The 19,988-nt window shown below is 41.3% G+C and overlaps 1 protein-coding gene across 4 annotated transcripts in view; it reads right to left on the reverse strand.

The window, feature by feature from the left end:
* CCDC68 (coiled-coil domain containing 68) overlaps positions 1 to 19,988 on the reverse strand; it is a 60,140-nt gene that overhangs the window by 22,633 nt on the left and 17,519 nt on the right. For all 4 annotated transcript variants that reach the window (XM_013052720.2, XM_045065653.1, XM_004745526.3 and 1 more), the window contains 6 exons: positions 19,105 to 19,245; positions 17,793 to 17,918; positions 17,399 to 17,527; positions 11,355 to 11,437; positions 4,504 to 4,609; positions 3,101 to 3,184 (listed from right to left, as the gene is read on the reverse strand). In XM_013052720.2, the coding sequence (XP_012908174.1) occupies positions 3,101 to 3,184; positions 4,504 to 4,609; positions 11,355 to 11,437; positions 17,399 to 17,527; positions 17,793 to 17,918; positions 19,105 to 19,245 (669 nt within the window). The remainder of the gene's footprint in view (positions 1 to 3,100; positions 3,185 to 4,503; positions 4,610 to 11,354; positions 11,438 to 17,398; positions 17,528 to 17,792; positions 17,919 to 19,104; positions 19,246 to 19,988) is intronic.

Raw genomic sequence — 19,988 nt, forward strand, 5'->3', positions numbered from 1 at the left:
AAACTCAGTCTAGGATAACGGGCACTTCAAATTCATGAAGAAAGACCAGACTTCTCAATAAAGTGAGACAACTACGAAGTTAGATCCCTACCTCACACCAAACTTCCTGATTTATACATAAACTTAGATTTAAATGAGATTCCCAGTCCAGAAAGGTAATCTGAGCACATGTGTTCGTCATCTCTCCCTTCTTCAATTTTATTAAAATAATAACAAAGGATTTCTATGTATGTCAATCCCTTAATGATGAAGAGGGAAAAAATAAGACTAAGAGCAGATCAGAAATATCAGGACTGAAGGACTGAAAGTGAGCAAAAAGTTGACTGCAGAGGCAGCTGCAGGTGGGGCTGTGGCTGCTGAGGGAGATGACTAATTAAGCAGAACCCTGAGAGTCAGAGAACACACTACCAAAAATCTGAAAAGTGGATATACTTTGAGTTACCAATTCCACTTCTAAAAATTTATCTTAAGGAATGATCAGTGATATTTGTATAAATACACTGAATTCAGTGTTTTTTACAAAAGCCAATACTGAAAAACAATCTAATGTCCAATAATAAGGATTGAGTTCATTAAATTACTGAATATCAATACAGTGGCTATTTTTTTAAATATTTTATTTATTTATTTATTTGAAAGACAGAGATCACAAGTAGGCAGAGAGGCAGGCAGAGACAGAGAGAGGAGGAAGCAGGCTTCCTGCTAAGCAGAGAGTCTGATGTGGAGCTCGATCCCAGGACCCCGGGATCAGGACCCGAGCTGAAAGCAGAGGCTTTAACACTGTATGGGGTGCCACCCAAAGACTTCTTGTTATATTGTTATATACAGAAAAAACCCACAACTCTTTGGCATGGTTTATGATCTAGCGCCTTCCTACATTTCCATGATCATCCCATGCTATTTCATTCAACTAGATTAGGAGCACTCACAATGGCTCTCTGTCGCTCTTTCTGAGAAGCCCTACCACCCAACTGTTCACTAAACTCAGATTAAAATTCATTTCCTTAGAGAGCTTCTTCCCACCCACCACCACGCTAAGTCCTCGATCCCGGTGTTACCTGTCATCATCTTCTTTCCCTGCCAAGTGCTTCTATAATATTGCTAGTTACATGCTCATTTATGTGTCTCTCTCCCTCTCTAGACAGTCAGTTCCAGAGTACGGGGTCCATGTCTCTTTTGTTCAATATTATTTTCCCAAACTTAGCCACTTCTCCACCTTAGCCAGTTCCAAAACTCCTATGTCACAGTAGCCACTCAGTAAGTACTTACAGAATTAACAAGATTGATGATGTGAAAAATGAGAGAAGCTTAAAAATACAATGAAATGGGCATAATGTCCTGCCAGTATAGTCTATATCTTTAATACATACACATAGGTATGTAACAGGCAAATCGAGTCCCACAGAAATACAGATGGACACAACTGTGCAGAGTGATTAGCCACAGACAACAAGTTTGCATGATTTTCTTTTTATATGTGCTTATCCATATTTCCTAATTGGTACAGAATGAATGAATATATATTAGTTACATAAAAATAATATAAGAAAAAAATATTTTATCAAGTAACATCTGCAACCAAAAAAAAAAAAAAAAGGCACGAAGTACAAAAAAGCAGTGAAGAAATCCCCATAGGGACATTTTTGGGGATGAAGAGGCTCTAATGTGGTCTGAATCCCATCATCTGAGCCCCTCGATGTAAACTGACCAGTCATTACTGGGCACTTGAGTGGACACGAGTTTTGAGCCAATCATTCCCCCATCTCTGCTGCACAGAGTTGCAAGCATTGTCTTTCTCAAACAACTGTGTGTAAGCTAAAGAAGGTGAACATCTAAGGAGGCTCAAAGGGCTCGCCCTCCAGAACAGAGACAATGGTGGTCCTCTGGGAAGGGAGAAATGGCTCACCATGGCTATGGTTACAAAATTTAAGATGTAAAATGATTTACAACCTCTTTATGTTTTGATGATTTGTTCCTTTTGTTTGGGGAAAGCTGAGAGAACATGGTGGTGAGAGAAAAAAGCCCCCGTGTGCTGGGGGCGTGGTCTATCCCCGGCGAGAAAAGCCCCCAAGGATGATAGGGTGTCTGGGGGCAGTCAGAGCATCTCTGATTCCACAGGACAGGACAACGTGGCAGGGAGACAAGCAGGAAGTCAAAATACTGCAGAATGAAGTAGAATGGTGACCAGGTCCAGGGGAGCAGTGGTGAGTTTCTGATGGAGGCCACGGGGCCAGAACTGAGCCTTGAGCCCAGGGGGAGGGGGCGGTGGTGTCCTCAGACCCTGCAGCCTCAGCGGGCTTCGCTGCACTTCCTGGGGGGCGTGGGTGCGGGGCTCTGCCAAGCCTCAGTCTACAGCTGAAAGCCTGTAAAGGGCTTCCCTAGTGTAGAGGGGAAGGAGTGGGCAGGAAGAAAAGTCCATCTTATCACAGTAAATTATGAAGTGTTATGTTACATTTCAAATCATTGAAAAATAAGAAAATTACAAAAGGCTTCTTAAAGGGGTTGAGCCCTGAGGCAAAGTGCGCCAGCGATGATGGGGGTGAGCGGTAAAAGAGGGGGAAAGAGGACAAGTCGGGATGGGAAGGAAACAAAGACATGACAGCAAACCCCGCTATCTGGCCAGAGCTGAATTCACCCAAGATGGTCTTGACCCAGCTTCTAATTCAAGTCCACATGGAGAGATGTTCTTACCTGCCCCCCCCCCCCCGCCAAAAGAGCAAGCATTCTGGAAAATTTGGGTGAATTTTTAAGTTATTTAATATTAATAATTTAATATTATAAAATAATGTTTAATACTTCAATAATTTTTAGGAGTACCCCCCTACAAATCTATAATTTCTTATGCATGGAAGATGCACAGGCACACACATTCACAAAAGACACTCATAGACACATGTGCACTCATACATAGATGCTCAGGCACGATCACACACAGACACACACCCACCCACCTCCAGATACACCGCGTCACCCTGGTACACCAGCAGACACATTTATACACAGGCTCACAGGTACACTGAGCACACACGCACACACACTCACACACACACTCACACACATTCACATTCGCACTGAAACATACAAGAGATTCCCTCCTTACCCGGGCCGCAAGGATTTTAACTTTCTCCTTCAGGTCTTCAATTCTCTTATCTTGTTCTTTTAAGTTATTTTTTAATCCTTCCATCTAAGAATTAGGAAACACAATTGGAAAAATCTTGTCAGACAACAGGGAAGTTCCTTAAGTCAGAACCTGCACAAGTTTCTGGGGTCCCCTCACACCCATCAAACAAAAAAATTACATCCCAAAGCATTGGTGGATTCAGTAGGCGATAGAAAATAGCAGGGCAAAGTGGCCTCTGGGGGTGAGAGCACGCAGGCAGTCCTAGTAGACGTCGTAATCTTTGGAAAACCTGTTTAAACCAAATTCAGAGGGCATGCTTCCTGTGGAAAGCAGCTTTGGCTGTCCTTCTATGTTTCCAGCACGCAATGAATGCTTTCATACAGCAGATGCAGAGGCTGGAGCCATCACGCAAGGCCATCACCCAGCGTGGGGAAGCGCCCCAACGCAGAGTCCTGGTCAACCGCGGCATAATGAGGTGAGCCTGCTTTGCTGGGGAAGAAAAGCATCTGCTAAAAAGCAACATGGAACTGGGGAGGTAAAGTAATGACCAGAAGAGAGTGGGAAGAGAGGAAACCTGTGGATTCCAAGACTGATTCTGCCATTTCCAGCTCTGTCATTTACCTACTGTGAGCCCCCATTTTCTCCTTTGGAAAACAAGAACGTGGGATGCGCCCTAAGTCCTTCCTGGCTCCCAAGAGCCATGACTCAATTCTCCGGCCTTTTGGTGAGGTCCTAGCCAAATGTTACATTTGTATCAGGAAGGCACTGGAGTTACTCGAAATGATTCCTTTTGGAAACAAATACTCGGTAGTAAAAAAATGAGTGAAGGTCTGATTTTAGGTCTAAAGGACACAGCCCAAACCAGATCAATAGATTTCTTGAAGTAAATCATATGAGTTTACAACCCACCGTCAGCCGGCTGCCACCACCATGACCTCCTCTCTTTCACCTGCCAGGATGTCCCAGAGAAGCATGGCCAGGCGACAGTGCTGTCCCACACACCTACTAAGTAAATTTACTTACTAGGGTTATAAAAACAAATCATTGCTTCCTCAGAAAGGGCTGAATTTTCTAATCTCCAAAATCTTCTAAAGAACAGTGTACATTCTCTGGCTCAGAACACTTTAAAAAAAAAAAATCACTGAAACAGCTAAAGAGCAGTTAAATACAATTTTCCCAATATCTTCACTGAGAACACTACAGGTGTTGGCATACAGACTGAAGAAGGCATTGAAAACAGAGTCAGGTTGCACAGGATTAAAAAAGAAATGTCAGTGGGGAGAAAAATCTCACTGCTCGTGAAGTCCGGACAAGCCGCCTATATCCAGTCTTCTCCCTGTAAACACACCATCTACCAGAGAAACACACTCGACTCATCTGACCTCCTGGATGACACCGCGCAGGTTCTGATGCTGGGAATGAATTACGAACTGCAGATGTGAGATCTGCTCCTGGAGAAGGGAAATCTCCGTTTGAAGATTGTGGCAACTGGAAACGCAAAAGGAAAAAGAGACATAAAGATGTGCTGGAGCCATTGATTATATCCAGGCTGCCAGGTTCTCCCCACACAGGACACTGTTACTGGGCATCAAGTGGGAAAGATGCTGGGGGTCCCACGTGCCTCACAAGACACGGAAGATCGGGGCGCCTGGATGGCTCTGTTGTGAAGCATCTGCCTTCAGCTCAGGTCATGATCTCAGTGTCCTAGGATGGAGCCCTGCATCCGGCTCCCTGCTCAGCAGGAAGCCTGATTCTCCTTCTCCCACTCCCCCTGCTTGTGTTCCCTCTCTCTGGGTCCCCCTTTGTCAAATAAATAAAATCTTTAAAAAAAAAAAAAAGATGCGGAAGATCAACAGGCACAGAGCAGCCTCGGAGGAGCTCAGACAGGTCTTGAATGAATATACCCATTCATGTCAAAAGCTCCCTCCCGCCCAGCTGTGCCTTCCCTCCCTCCAGGAGAGACTTGAGCCAAACTATTGAGCAGATGAAGCACTCACGGAACTCAACAGTCTGGCCTAGAAGCACGCACACCCCCAGCACTCAACAGAATGCCCAGGTAAAGACAGAAGGATAGTGGGGCCAGGATGAGCGGGGGCTAGGAACGGAGATTTTACATGTAATGGGAAAACAATTTTCAATGATACAGAGTTAATGTATGTTGTGGATTGCCTGTGTTTGTCTTTTATGATTATGATCACTATTATTACTTTGGCTTCCTGCTTTGGGTAATTCTACTACCTCTAACTAGGGCATAAAAAAGAAAAAAAAAAAGGAAATTAAATTAAGTTAAAATTTAATTAAATTAAATAAATTTATTTTATAAATAGTAAATTTAATATTTAAATATAAATAAATTTTAATTGATTTTATAAAAAAATAAATTAAACCAGCTAACATTGGAGCTCACACTGACCATGGTGAAAAAAGAGAGATGAAGTTTGAATTTAGATTATTCATACCTTCCCGGAACTCCTTTTAGGTAACTGGAATTGATTATACAGCTTTTGATAGGCCAAGATTTTCTTCTTGCCAATACTACCGGAGTTCTGAGGCGGCGTGCCTTGTGGCAAGCTCCCCAAACTTGGGAGTGTTGTGACTGGATTCAAACACACTTCCTCAGCCTCAGTGTAACAGATAGAACAATTCTACCTATATTACTTTACAGGGATATACTGTGGGCTTAAGGAGGTAAGAGAATATGCTTTTAGAAAATAAGCTTTTTTAGAGAACAATGTGTTAATATTTCTTTAGCTATTAAGGTTCTAGAATCAGTAGGCAACATCCAATGCACTCGCAATTCCGATTTTTATAGTCTCTGCAAATATTGCAAAGGCCGTGGCTACTCATGTGACATTACAGAACATGTTCTCATTTGAAAGAAAAGAGAGTCTCATTTTGTTTCACATCATGTACTGAAACACTGCTTCTCAGACTTAATATGCATATCTATGTATAATGATAACCATTATTATTTACTTACCCTATGGAATGAAATAAGTTATACTATAAAAATACTGTGCAATTACACAGAATATAAGTAAAATGTAGTTCATTATTGTTCATAGCATAAAAATTAGAACACTCTAAATGGTTATCAATATAGAACCAACTAAACTAATTATGCTCTATCTGTACCACGTTGATTGTACATATACATATATATCACAAGGATAGGCCAACAGACTTGATTTGTATCAAAGACAATTCTGCAGAATGTTATAAAAAAGGATGACCCTTTCAACAAATGGTGCTGAGACAACTCTACATTCATCTAAAAGAAAGAATATGAAAATTAATCCTACACTCACCTCATAAGAGAAATAAATTCCATGTAGATTGTAAATAAAGCTGGGGCCCTACAGACTTTCAGAAAATAATATAAAAGCTCATCCTCACGAATGTGCAATAGGTGAAGATTTTTTAACATAGAACTCAAAACAGTATTAAACACAAAGGGAAAGACTGGAGTCATCAAATAAGAAGGAGCTGGATAGCCTCAGAACATCAGTAGCTCAAATGATTAATAAAGGCATTGTGCCCAGAATATCTAAGGATACATCTACCGATCAATAAGACAGATACCCCCGTAGGAAAATTAGAAAGGGACTGGAGATCCCGCACACATACACAAGATGAGTTGAGGACGTACAGATCAGAAGAGCAGAGACGGCAAAGAGAAGCGTGCCCACAGCTGCTGGTGCTGAGCCTGCCCCAGGGAGTAGCGGAAAAGGAGGGTCGTAGGGAGGGGGCAGCCACACTCGGGACTGCCCTGGGAGATAAGGAGAAAGCACTCAGGATGCCTAACAGAGGCATGCTGGCTTTGAATACTCATAGACTATTCACGAGCCCGTAAGAAAATTAAATTGTTTTAATTTATAACAATGTTAAAGATGAATATTCCTAATGGTCTTGTTGTGTGACCCAGAACTCAGACCAGAGGAGAAAAAAAGTGGCTTTAGAAAGATGGATTGGGGGCGCCTGGCAGCTCAGTCCTTAAGCCTCTGCCTTCTGCTCAGTTCAGGTCATGATCTCAGGGTCCTGGGATAGAGGCCCTCATCAGCTCTCTGCTCAGCAAGAATCCTGCTTCTCACTTTGCCACTCCCCTGCTTGTGAGCCCTCTCTTGCTGTGTCTCTCTCGGTCAAATAAATAAAGAAAATCTCTTTAAAAAAAAAAGAAAAAAAGATGGGGTGGGTAGATGTTATGCTCCTCAAAATACAGAGCTCTAGAGATTTCCCCTAATAGTCTGTGATTGTATGACCATAAAAGTCACTGTAGAAAAACAGAAATCTGAAATAGGTCTCAAGATGGAAGAAAATAATTTCTAGAAGCACTCTTGAAAACACGGCTGTCAGACTTACCTGCATTAGTACACTAGAATGGGGACTAACAGACGTTACAGAGGTTCTCTCCAAGGATTGTTCAATAAATACGAACCTAGTCACCCATTTAAGGTCTTTAAATGTGAGACTATCCCGAAATAAACCACCCCTTGAGCTCCCTTCGTCTCTGCTCTTTATCTTTCTGTTAAAGCAACTCTATGTTAATAAAGAGGTACTAAAGCAAAAGCAGCAGGAAGGAAACATTACAAAGGTCAGGCCTAGAAAAGGGCACGGAGCCCTTCTAACAGATGTCTAATTCATGCTCTGCCTCCCAATGTCTCCATATAAATACACAGTACCTGCTGAAATCAGAAGAGAATTGAAAATCTTACACTTTGGGAAGACATAGCCGTGTTTTTCCTATCATTCGCATTGAGTACAACCAAAAACCTAGAGATTATATGCAAACGAACACAAGAACGCTCTGACAGGTGGAGAGAAGGCAGACCAGCTCAGGACCTTAGAACCCAAGGCACAACACAATGGTGAGTTCCCTGGGTTTTCTTTTTGCCTCATGTATCCCAGACTTGGAGCTGAAAAAGTCTGTAGTCTGGGAATACCAAAGAGAGCGAACAAGAAAAGCCCCATCAAGAAGACAGGAAAACCTTCCCTATTCTAAGGGAATCGAGGGTCCTCTCTCCATTCGGCACTGAGGGAGAGTGCACAGAGCACCACTTCTGACATTCTTCCTCTGAGATTCCTTAATGTTCAAGAGAGAAAGTCTATCCTATCTTTAAATTGCAGACATGGGAAAACAAATGGCTTAACCTTTAGTAACGTGGGATGATTGTAGTGTAAGTACTTGGCAAGAAGCCTACCCTCAATCACTCTGATGACCAATGTCTGCCAAACACTTAATCAAAGGAAATTGAATTAAGGGAGGGTTCGCTCTCTATCCGTTCATCAGGATACTCTAACAATCTATCTTTGGGTAATTTACACCATCAGAGTGCAGCATTCTTCACCCACACCATACCTTACCCTCTGCTCTCACTGTTCTAATGGCTTTGACTTCATTGTTTGCTGGCATCAGGCTATCCTTTTTTAAAGGATTTTTCTGAGGGGCAGCTCCTATGTTTCTCCAAAAGAATAACTCTAAAATGGACCTTTGTGCTCGTCCGTGATGTCACAGGACAGAGAGACAAGCTGGGAAACTGCCTTCTGCTCATAGACACACAGGGGAATTAGGAAACCAGTCTGAGGAAAGGCTCTGGAGGTCTCCAGAAATCAAAGAAGGTCAAATCTCTTTTATAGCAAATGAGCACGGACTGCTGTGAGATTTCTGGAGCCCAAACTCCCAGCTCTTACAGCTTCTGAAAGGCTGTATAATCGCTTCACCATCTAGAAGCTCAGTTTCCTCCCCGAAAAGCTGATGAAAGGATTAAATTCAATAACGTGCCGGGGGTTACTCCATCAACAGCAAGGCACAATACATGTGTTGGTTAGCAGCGGAGTACAAATACGGAGTCAACCTCGTTTTTCATGAGATGCTTCTGCCAAGCATCTTAACTCTCGTTAAAAGTAATTGTGGAGATTAGCATAATATAACTATATATTCATATCCATATGCAAAAAAACTGTCATTTTCTCCTGAATTATAGAACACTTAAAAGTCGTCATTTTTAGAGATGCTTTTTAATATTAGAGACGCCAGGTTAGAACATATTAAATCTTTTCATCAAAATGGCAGAGAATCGTGGCACCTTTCAAACCTGCCATCTTGCCCAGGGGAAATTTAGTCACCCAGAACCCCCTGCTCAGAGGAGCAGCTCCAGGCTCTTTTGGCGGTAAGGGAAGTCCACTTGTAGGACCAGGCATTGGTGCCTGCCAAAAGGCCGTTGGTTTGATGAGGAGGTAGGAGTCTGGCGAACACGAGCCAGCTGCCCAATACAGGAAATAGTATTAGGCTCACAAACTCTTTCCTCTGCAACTGGAAAGGAAAATGAAGAATATAAGCCAGCTGGAGAAAACCACCGAGAAAAGTTAATAAATCACACAGGGAAAACAAGGAACAAGGAGGAGTGAAACTGTACAAATGCACATAACTGAAGAGGAACAACAAAATCGTGGGCTTTTAAAAACCCATTAGTGCTGAAGGGTGGTCCTCCTGCCTTCCCACGAGATGCATCTTCTTTATGGCCCTCTCTGTTCAATCTTCATCTACCCAGGAATCTTCTTATTTGTGGTAGCTTAACCAACTCTTTATTGCTTTAACCAAAAGAGCCTGACTCCTACTGATTCCATTTTCTTGTCACTTCGCAAAGTGAATACCTCTACACACAGACAAATAATAAGTAAGATAAATATTTGTGATGCCTACAATCTATGAAAATTACACAAGCCTGGATGTTCAAACACCTTTCTAGAAACACAAAACATCCATTTCCCTTAGGACATTTCTAAATCCTCCCTAAGAGTTTTCTGAGAATTCCCTATAACAACTGCTCATATACAATAGAACAGAAAGAATAGTTCAGTTTGGTTTTTAAAATGGTTACGTTTTTGGCTCAAAGACTGACAAAAACCCTATTATCAATAAAAATCACTTTTAAAGAAAAAAAAAATCAGACTCAGATTGTCTGGGCTTTTGATGGAAAGCATATTGTACCAGCCAGTAGTTCTGCTGCACGGAGGGGATGTTTTTCAGAAAGAAAAAAAGAAAACACAACATAATCCACAGATTTACTTAGAGTTAAGTTAGGAGTATACGCAAGTGATTCTGAAGACCTATGGATGTCGTCCACAGTACTTCCTTCATCTTCTACAGAGAGGCACAGTGCTACCTGCCCTCTTAGAAAGCCACCTCCTGGGGCTATATGTTTGTTCACAAGGAAGAACATGGGTAAATGAACATCAGTGGTATTCCAGCATGTTCTGAATATGGAAATGCAATTGTTGGGGTCAGCCCAGGTCTGGACTTTGGCATATGTGGTCCACTACATGAACATGACCTAGACAGAAGGCTGAAGCTTTTGAGAGGTGAGGAGAGAAAGAGAGATCATTGGAAAGAGAAACAGAAAAAAAAAAAAATCAAAGACCAAGAGAGAGGGATATTTGAGTATATGTGGTTGAATAAGTGAGAATAAGAATCTGTAATTTCTGAGGCTCATCAGAGTGCTTGATAGCCTAGGAAGCAATAGTTCCAGGTGGATACAATCACACCTCAAAATGGGCTTGACTTTGAACATGATATCAGGACCTATAGCAACAGTGCCAGGTTCAGAATGAGAAGGGACGGGAAGAGTAGGGAAGGGAAGCGGGGAGAGCGAGGAAATTTTATATGTCATGAGGATTACATGATGTTCCACAGAATTTTTCCAAGTGCCGTGAAGTAATCCAACACTTGGGAGGTACCCACGGTCCACCCCCGTACTCGGGACTGTAACAGCTTGTGAATTACGAGTATTCGGAAATAAGTCCAAAGAACTAAGAATGCATTCAGAGTAGTTCCTTCATACTCTGCAAAGTTGGGGAGGACTGGGAAAGGACCTGACAGTTCTGCTTGAGGGCTAGCCGCTTTGCGGCAGGCTACAGCTGAGACCCTTTAACAAAATCAGAAGCATTAGGAGGGAATGAAGCATCCTCTTCAACACCCCCCGTCAACAGGGAAGCAACAGGCTCATTCATTCTTCAGGAGGATTGACCTTGCCCTGGTTTCCAGTACCTCCAGGGAATTCTGCCCAGTGGGAGGGAGGGGAGGCACATGGCTGTTCATATTAAGAAATCTCCCTTTGTCCTGCCCTTTCAGCCCTCCTGTCTCCTTGGAGGGTGCTAGCCTGCTGTCCACTGGCCAGTGGACAGCAGAGAGGAAAAGTGTCAGGAACCGCTTTCGTAAGGAGGGAGATTTGCAGACCTTTTAGCATGCGTAGCATTGGATTTGAGTTGCAGCAGCTTGTTTTCCAAAGACAGTTTTTTTTCTAGCAGTGTTTTCTTTTCCTAGAAGGAAATAAAATATAATTTTATTTCTTTCTGTGCATGTGTGCATGTGTTTGCTAAGTCACTCTTGCAAACTGTTGGCAAAAAGCACTTCTTATAATATTAGAAAATATTTTTAAGCTAAAGAGCTCATTTCAGATGGCGCTGTTACCATCCACCCCAGGGAGAGACCCAGCCAGCATCCTCCTGTGCGGCTTCCAAGTCGCTCAGTGACAGGTCAAGACGAGCTGTCCTCACTCCCCTTACTTGCCTGGAGAGGTTCTGCTCCTCCTCCGGCCAAGAAGGGAAGTTTGCCTTGCTCAGTCACCGGCTCCCTCCACCCCACCCAGATCCAAACTGGCAGCTCATCTCTCTAGGCGTCCGCTCTCCCTCTGTCCCCCCTGCTGCCTCCGCATTAGACCAAGTCGCTGGTACCCAAGGACACTGTTGACCCTATTCCCCTCCCTGCTCACACGGCATCTGCCAGAAAGCAGAAAAGGAGCAAATGAGCTTTTCGTGAAGGAGCAAGGCCACACGTAATGAAGTCACTTCCTAGTTAGAATAGAAGAGATATCTTGACACGGAAAGAGAAAACCTAAAAAAGACCTGAATATCATTATTAAACCAAATTCTTTCCAGTCAAAAGAAAAATAGTAATAAAAAGAAAAAGAAATAATAGTAATAAAAATAGTAATAAAAGAAAAATAGTAATCCATGAAAAACCAAGCTGGGATGATTGTGGGGGGTGGTGGTGGTGGTGGTGGTTGTGGTTGTTTTTTAAAGATTTTATTTCTTTATTTATTTGACAGAGAAAGATCACAAGTAGGCAGAGAGAGAGAGAGAGAGAGAGAGGGAAGCAGGCTCCCCGCTGAGCAGAGAGCCCGATGCAGGGCTCGATCCCAAGACCCTGAGATCATGACCTGAGTCGAAGGCAGCGGCTTAACCCACTGAGCCACCCAGGTGCCCCATTGTTGTTGTTTGTAATCATTGACGGCAAGAGATGCTTTGACACTGTTTACAATGCTGTTTAAAACCACTCCTGCTGCAGTATTTATGCGGGTAAATTAAGAAATGTGGTGTTATAGAGCGAAAATATGGGAATCTCTTTGGACATGGACCGACCTAGTTTTGAAACTGGGACAGTAATAATTTTTGCCAAGGCTTTAACCTCTCTGGGCCTTATGTTTGTTAAGAAAAATTAGCCAAAACTTGGAAATCAAGATCATCTATGAATTTAATGCCCTACTGGGTTACTGTTGAATAACCAATCCTCATGCAGAATGTCTCTGTTTGACTTTATTGTTTACGATTTGATTAGAACCCTGACTCTGTGAAGTTGTATGTTCATTTGTAGATTTCTGCCTGGTAGAAAAGATAATCCCACAGATTTTGGTTTGATTGCCTCCAAAAATACTAAGCAATTTTGTATCTAATCTAGTAATCTGATCCTATATTCCTTTTTTCAAAATGCCTATACTAGCCTGTTTCTCCAAATCTTCTATTTAAACTGGTTTTACCATCTTACTGCTTCCCTTATTAATGAATGAGTTGAGTAAAATATCTGACATGTATTCATTCTATATGTTTTTAAGTCACAGTTTTTTAAAGTCATGACTTTTTGAACATCCCTAAAATAGGGATAATGCTACCTATTTGAAAGGGTTGGGATGGTTTGGAGATACTATATGTGAAAGCCCCACATGCTTCTCCTGTACATATTAAGACCTCGATTTATAATAATTTGAAGGTGCCAAACACTTCCTGTCCTACGTGCCATCATTTTTAAAGTTTATATTAAATTCTTTCAATTTTTTTCTCTAGCATTCTTGTCACATATAGGAATTTAACTTGTGTTCCCTAGCTGTGTTCAACTTATTTTTGAGGGATCATGGGTATGCCTTGTAAGCTTATTATGATACTGATCACCCAAGAAATGCATCACTGGTAATATATTTTGACTTTGTAGGGAGGAAAATGATGTTTAACATCCCTCCTAATGGACTTACTATCCATGAATGGATCTTCATAACCAGGGTTCAAGCAGACTGGACAACTGGACAAGTAAACATTCGACTCTGGCCAAGGTTCCACCATGGAGCCTGGACTCTTAATGCTTCCTCTCTGACAACACGGACAATCACACCATGGGTGCTGGCACTTGTTCTCAGGGACAGTGTCTTGTGGAAAAGGAAAGGAGTTCACAGCACCACCCAGTGGGCAAAACACTCTTCCCAAAACTGCCCCTCTGGGGAGCTCAACCGCTCCCTCGCCCTACCGATCAAAGTGGAGTAGACACCAATTTAAATAATTGCCGTATGTTAACATCTAAATGATTTAGGAACCAAGTATATCATTTTTATCTGACGCCAGAGAAGATGGGGACATCATGGAAAGCATGTTGAACCGGTAACTGGAGGACAGTGGAATCGGTCCTGGCTCCCACTATCCTCATTTATAAAATGGTGATGAGGAAACTAGGTGGTCTCAAAAGCACCTCTGAGCTCTAAAATTCCAGTAGAGCTAAATCAATGACACTGGAAAACAAATATGAAGCGACAGAATTGCACTGCTAGCAAAAGGAACATATGCCGTATTAAAACGCTCTTATTGGGCGGTTCTGCTGGCTTATCGCTGTGTTTACGGAATTCATTCCCACTGCATTCCTGATTAAAGTGGGACAGATGGTGAAGGTTTTAAGTAATGTGTTCATTACCAGACCTCATACCACTAATGGCTATTTACTGGAGCAGTGGCTTGTTCAAGTGAGTAGAAAATGAATCCTTCTCCAGGGGCCACCCACTACCAGGGCAATATTTATCAACTTCTGCGTGGGTGTTCATTTTTAATTTTCATTTTCTTTCTGAACTCCTATCTTTCTCCTACTAAGGCAGAAATCCAGAGTTACCCCTCCTCTCATTCTGATACACACCCCCTACCTGAGGAACCATTCATCACAGCCTTAAAAGTATTCTTGGTAATACCCTAAAATAAGAAGGTATTGCCAAGTTTTGCTCCTTATAGTTTAATTTGTTTGCTTATTTGTTTTACAGATACAATATCCCTTTTAAAAAACTCCTGCACAGCAGCCTTCCATCCATCCTCACCTACCTCCTCCACCTCCCTGAGGTTCCAATAAGCCCCACTCCAGGAAATTACTGAACTAGAATATTCTGGAAGGTTCCTGCATGGCCATGAACCATGGACATCCTATCCACTTACTTTGTCACAGAGCACCTAGAGACAGCCCACCATTATGGGTCAATATCAAAATAAAAGCCAAAAAAACCAAAAACACACAAAAAAGATAAATGCTAAGCTATTTCTTCTCAAAAATGCCTACCGGTATCTGAGCCAGTCAGCTTTATTCTGGGGTACTTTCCCCTACCTTCAATATGGTTGTTTGCTTCCCTAGGAGAATGAATGAAAAGAAGTAGGAGAAGTTCCTGGAGTACCATAGAACCCAGATAGCCTACACTGCAATTTCCACAAAGACACTACACCTGGTCCATTCACAAAGAGATACCCAGCCTTTAGCTCTGACTGGTATATGGTAAGTACGCAAGCATTTGTTGAGTAAACAGTCAAGTGACTGTAACCCACAATTTTGAGATGAACTCACATCCAGTACAGACTTCGCAGGATTTCTAAGAAATAGAAACAGCTGGCTATTAAACCTGGCTTATTGTTACTGGGTTGGGGTTGGAGGTGATCACAAGTCTAAATTCAAATGAAAGCTGGTTAATCAGCCCTATTTGCAATCCGGAATGGTCTTCCTTTCCTAAAGGCAAACGTTCTTTGTGCTGAGATTGTGAAACTATTTATTACAGGATAAATATTCTAACACTACAAAGTAGTCATCCAAATGTTACAGTTTGTCCAAAATATCCTAACTATAAACTGTCTGCACTGCAGCAAACCAGCTGCTTAAGGATATTCTAGCCCAGAGATTCTGGGGACAGTAACACATTCAGTGACCCACCACGCAACATACACAACATAGAGGTAGCTATATATTATTATTACTAGATTCAGTTAAATTGGGGCTTGTTTAATTTTTGTAATTTCCTCATAGGACCTTCATTGGCTCTACAAATTCAACCAAACTCAATGTTATAAATTAAGTGACTGGGAAATATGTCGAAAATAACCAAATTCTTTTGGCAAGAAACATGAATATTGAAATGTGATGCTTCTGAAGTGACATTTCTCAGATGGCATCAAGTCAAGGAGACATCAAGCAGAATAAGGCTGAGAAGGGAAGAGGCCAATCAGGGAATTACTATAATAAATATAAAAATTTATTGACAGGCAGCAGTCAAAGCCTATATTCTTTCTTTAAGATTTTATTTTTAAGTAATCTCCATACCCAATGTGAGGCTCGAACTTACAACCCTGAGAATAAGAGTCTCCTGCTCCATTGAATGAGCCAGGCATCCAGGCACCTCCAAAGCCTATATTCTTACCTACCCCAATTTCAATTTCAGAGAGCCCAGTTTTCTATTAGTTTGTTTTGCCACTAAAACCCCCGTATTCCTCGGTTTGTCTGTATTCTAAATTCTAAGGGATGCGTTATTTAATGGATGGGCTCACCTTTTGCATATATTTGGAGTGTGACCCCTCAAGGCACGCTGCCTGAAGTTTTTAAGAATTTTTTGCTTTGTCCCGACTCTTCTCTAAATTGTCTCTTATGGAAGTTCTAATTCCTACAGGAGGTCTTTTCTTTTCTTTTTTTTTAAAGATTATCTTTATTTATTTGAGAGAGAGAGAGATCACAAGTAGGCAGAGAGTCAGGCAGAGAGAAAGGGGCAAGCAGGCTCCCCACCAAGCAGAGAGCCTGATGCGGGGCTCCATCCCAGGACCCTGAGATCATGACCTGAGCTGAAGGCAGAGGCCCAGCCCACGGAGCCACCCAGGCGCCCCCAGGATGTCTTTTCTTAATGTGAATTATATCTGTTCTAATGCAGCCATAGGTATTCACAACCCTAAAGTGAACTCGGGCAGCCACCGTATGATCATGTCCCTGACTCTAATACCAGGGCTGCCGTGATTACAGGGATCCACTATATGAGGACTAGTAATAGGTGGGCTTGCGATAGTTCCTATTGGTTCTACTCGCAGCCTCATCTGCTTCCCCTTTCTAAGGCAGACATGCACTACAGAAAGTGACAGAGGCTGATATGACCGCAGTATCTGTAGAGCAATCAGGGACTATTCAGATCATTCTAAGTGTGTAAGAGGAAGAACTAACATTATTGAGTGCTTCCTGCAGTCTTAGTAATTGCAAAGAATCCTTCTTTCAATTAATATCTCACTTATTTTAGGGGTGCCTGGGTGGCTCATGGGTTGGGCATCCTGCTCTTGATTTTGGCTCAGATCGTGATCTCAGGGTCATGAGATCAAGCCCCCTGTTGGGCTCTACGGTCAGCAGACAGTCTGCTTGAGATTCTCCCTCTCCCTCTCCTTCTGCCCCACCCCTCCCCTCCCACTGCTCGCTTTAGCATGCATAATTTCTCTCTAAAATATATTTTATTATGGGGCTCTTGGTGGCTCAGTCGTTAAGGGTCTGCCTTTGCTTCAGGTCATGATTCTAGGGTCCTAGGATCGAGCCCCACATTGGGCTCCCTGCTTGGAGGGGAGTCTGCTTCTCCCTCTTCCACTCTCCCTGCTTGTGTTCCCTCTCTATGTCTGTCTCCATCAAATTAATTTTAAAAATCTTTAAAAATATATATAATTATACAAATATATTTAATTATATAAATTTATAAATTAGATTGATATAATATATAAATAACACATGTAACATACATATAACATATATAAATATAAATAGATATAACTATAAATGTATATGTATGTGTGTGTATACATATGCACATATATATATACACACACACATATATCTTATTTATTTTAGAGTTACTTTCTTTCATTCTCTCCCTAACCCTGTCCAGAAGAAATTCCTTTCTATCCCCAGGAGCTTACCTTTTCCATCCTCTCTACAAGGTTCTCCAGCTCTGTGATTTGCTTATGTTTTTCTTCAAGCTTTTCAGCAACCTGATTCAGATTTTCAACATGTTGTTTCAGTTGCTGTTCCTTTTCGAGTTTGTTAACCTTTGGTCGGAAAAACAACTGTCAAACTCTTGCTTTTATTAAATTTACACAGATATTTTCTTGTTCTATAATGCTGAGTAGTGAAAAAGAATTTTATAATTCACACTGGATTGAAATGACCCTTTTGAATTCAGGGTTTCCTTCAAAACAAACCCGATGGGCTGCAACAACACTGAAGCCATGTAGAATTCATGAGATACTAGTTACCAATCCTAGATTGGTTACATGTGTTTGTTTTCCCATTGACATGGGGCTAGCTCCTTACCTCCAGCAAGTGTTTACCAGCCTCATGGTTCTTTCTAACTTCTTCAGACTGTGTCTGGTAGATTTCAAATAACCTCTGGGCCACGTTTCTCAGAGCTGCTGCTCCTGTTTGTCTGGAGGCTTCCAGCTGGGAGAAGAGGTCATGAATGTTTTGACATTTACAGCAAAAATGGGTTAAGGGCAGAACAGTTTGATAAGGGGTAGAAAACAGGTTGTAACTGTACCGTTTGCACCCTCCGAGAACATAGAGCAGAGAAATGATCTGGTAAGAGGAAAATGTACAATGAGAAATGCCCTATTTAGGAAAACTGTCGTGCAGAAGGATTTGCACAACAATTGACCAGGCCAATCCACAGCTCCAAGCCAATGTCCTGTGTTTATAAACTGCACCCTTCAAAGACTGCACAGTGCCTTCTCAGATTATACACTTATGTGTGTTGTACCATTGATATCCACAACAGTACTAAGAGATGTATTTTCCTAAATTAGCCATGGGACAAGATGTGAAGATTAAGGGCAAGTGTCATGAATTTCTCAAAGGACTTAACCTAAAGAAATAATCAAGAATGGCCACAAAGATTTACCTACAGAGCAATTCATTGAAGGACTGCCTACATAACAAAACAAAAAAAAAAAAAAAAAAAAAAGGAAAGAAAAGAAAGAAATATAAAGCATCCAAGAATAGATTAATTAAATAAAATGAGACATTTGACGTTGAGTGCTCTAATTAATATTAATTAACCATGAAAGACTTAAAATTATTTAGTAAGAATAGTTAACATGAGACTGACCCTCCTAACTCATTATTCAGTATAAGACACGGTATTAACTGTAGGCACAACAAAGATCTCTAGAACGGATTCATCTTGCACAACTGAAACCATATCCGCTGAACTTTTGTAAAATCTTTTCAATAGTAAACGTCGTCTCCAGAATAAAACAGTGAGATTTAATTTATGAAATGGAAAGTGTTTCTCTAAGTAGATGAGCATCCGTGTGGATCTGTGGATGTATAAGGATGTCTGTCTGCTTTTACACATCCATGAAACTATCTTATTGGCTCAAAAATCCAAAATTATAAATTTTTCTTAATGGGGCAGCTGGGTGGCTCAGTCAGTTAAGCATCCAATTCTTGGTTTTGGCTCACGTTGTGGTATCAGGGTTGTGAGGTTGAGCCCCACGTCAGGTTCCACGTTCAGCAAGGAATCTGCTTGAGAGTGTGTCTCTCCCTTTCCTCTTGCCCCTCCTCACTCTCTCCCAAAATAAAAAATAAATAAAATCTAAAAAAAAGAAATTTCTCCTGATAACCGTACCTTGATTTTCAATATTTCATTTTCTTTGTTCATTTCTAAGAGCTGCTCTTCTTTTCCTTTCATCCTTTCCATGAGCAGATCGAAATGGCCACCAGAGGAGTCCACTTCAGAATCAGAGCCATTTTCAATGTTTCGACAGTGCTGAAATGAAAAACATGAAAATCATCAATCTGACTATTCCGTTCCTCTACAAATTTGACAATAATTAATTATCACTCACTATGACATATACCAAAAAAGATTCAGCTCAACACAAAGAAAATACTGTATTTTGAATTTCAAATATCAATGGGGAATTCTAGATGAAGCAGCTGTTTTCTGTATTTGCTCAAAATTGATTAGATTATTATATTAAAAAAAAAAAAAGGGAGGGGCACTTGGGTGGCTCGGTGGGTTAAAGCCTCAGCCTTTGACTCCAGGGTCCTGGGATCAAGCCTCACATCGGGCTCTCTGCTCAGTGGGGAAACTGTTTCCTCCTCTCTCTCTGCCTGCCTCTCTGCTGCCTACTTATAATCTCTGTCTGTCAAATAAATAAATAAAATCTTAAAAAAAAAAGGTAGCAGTGCATATTTTATACTATTACATTTCCTATAATTTATATATACCATTAAGTCCTTTTTAGGAGATAAATAATATCTACAGGACCAATTTTTTTCCCTTTTTTATTTGAATTGCAGACATAAGTACATTTTGATTACATTGTATTATAAACTAATATAATCAGGCTTAATAGTTACCATACATAATATTCAACATTCAATGATGCTTCACTGTAATCACCCCATATAAAATTTCAGAGATGTCAGAACTGAATGTTACTGCCAGTATAAACTCAGTATAAACTCTAGCCCTCTGAAAATACACTTAGAGCATAAGATAAATCT

Source organism: Mustela putorius, unplaced genomic scaffold (genome assembly GCF_011764305.1).
Source record: "Mustela putorius furo isolate JIRA1106 unplaced genomic scaffold, ASM1176430v1.1 tig00003858_pilon_pilon_pilon, whole genome shotgun sequence".
NCBI lineage: Eukaryota > Metazoa > Chordata > Mammalia > Carnivora > Mustelidae > Mustela > Mustela putorius.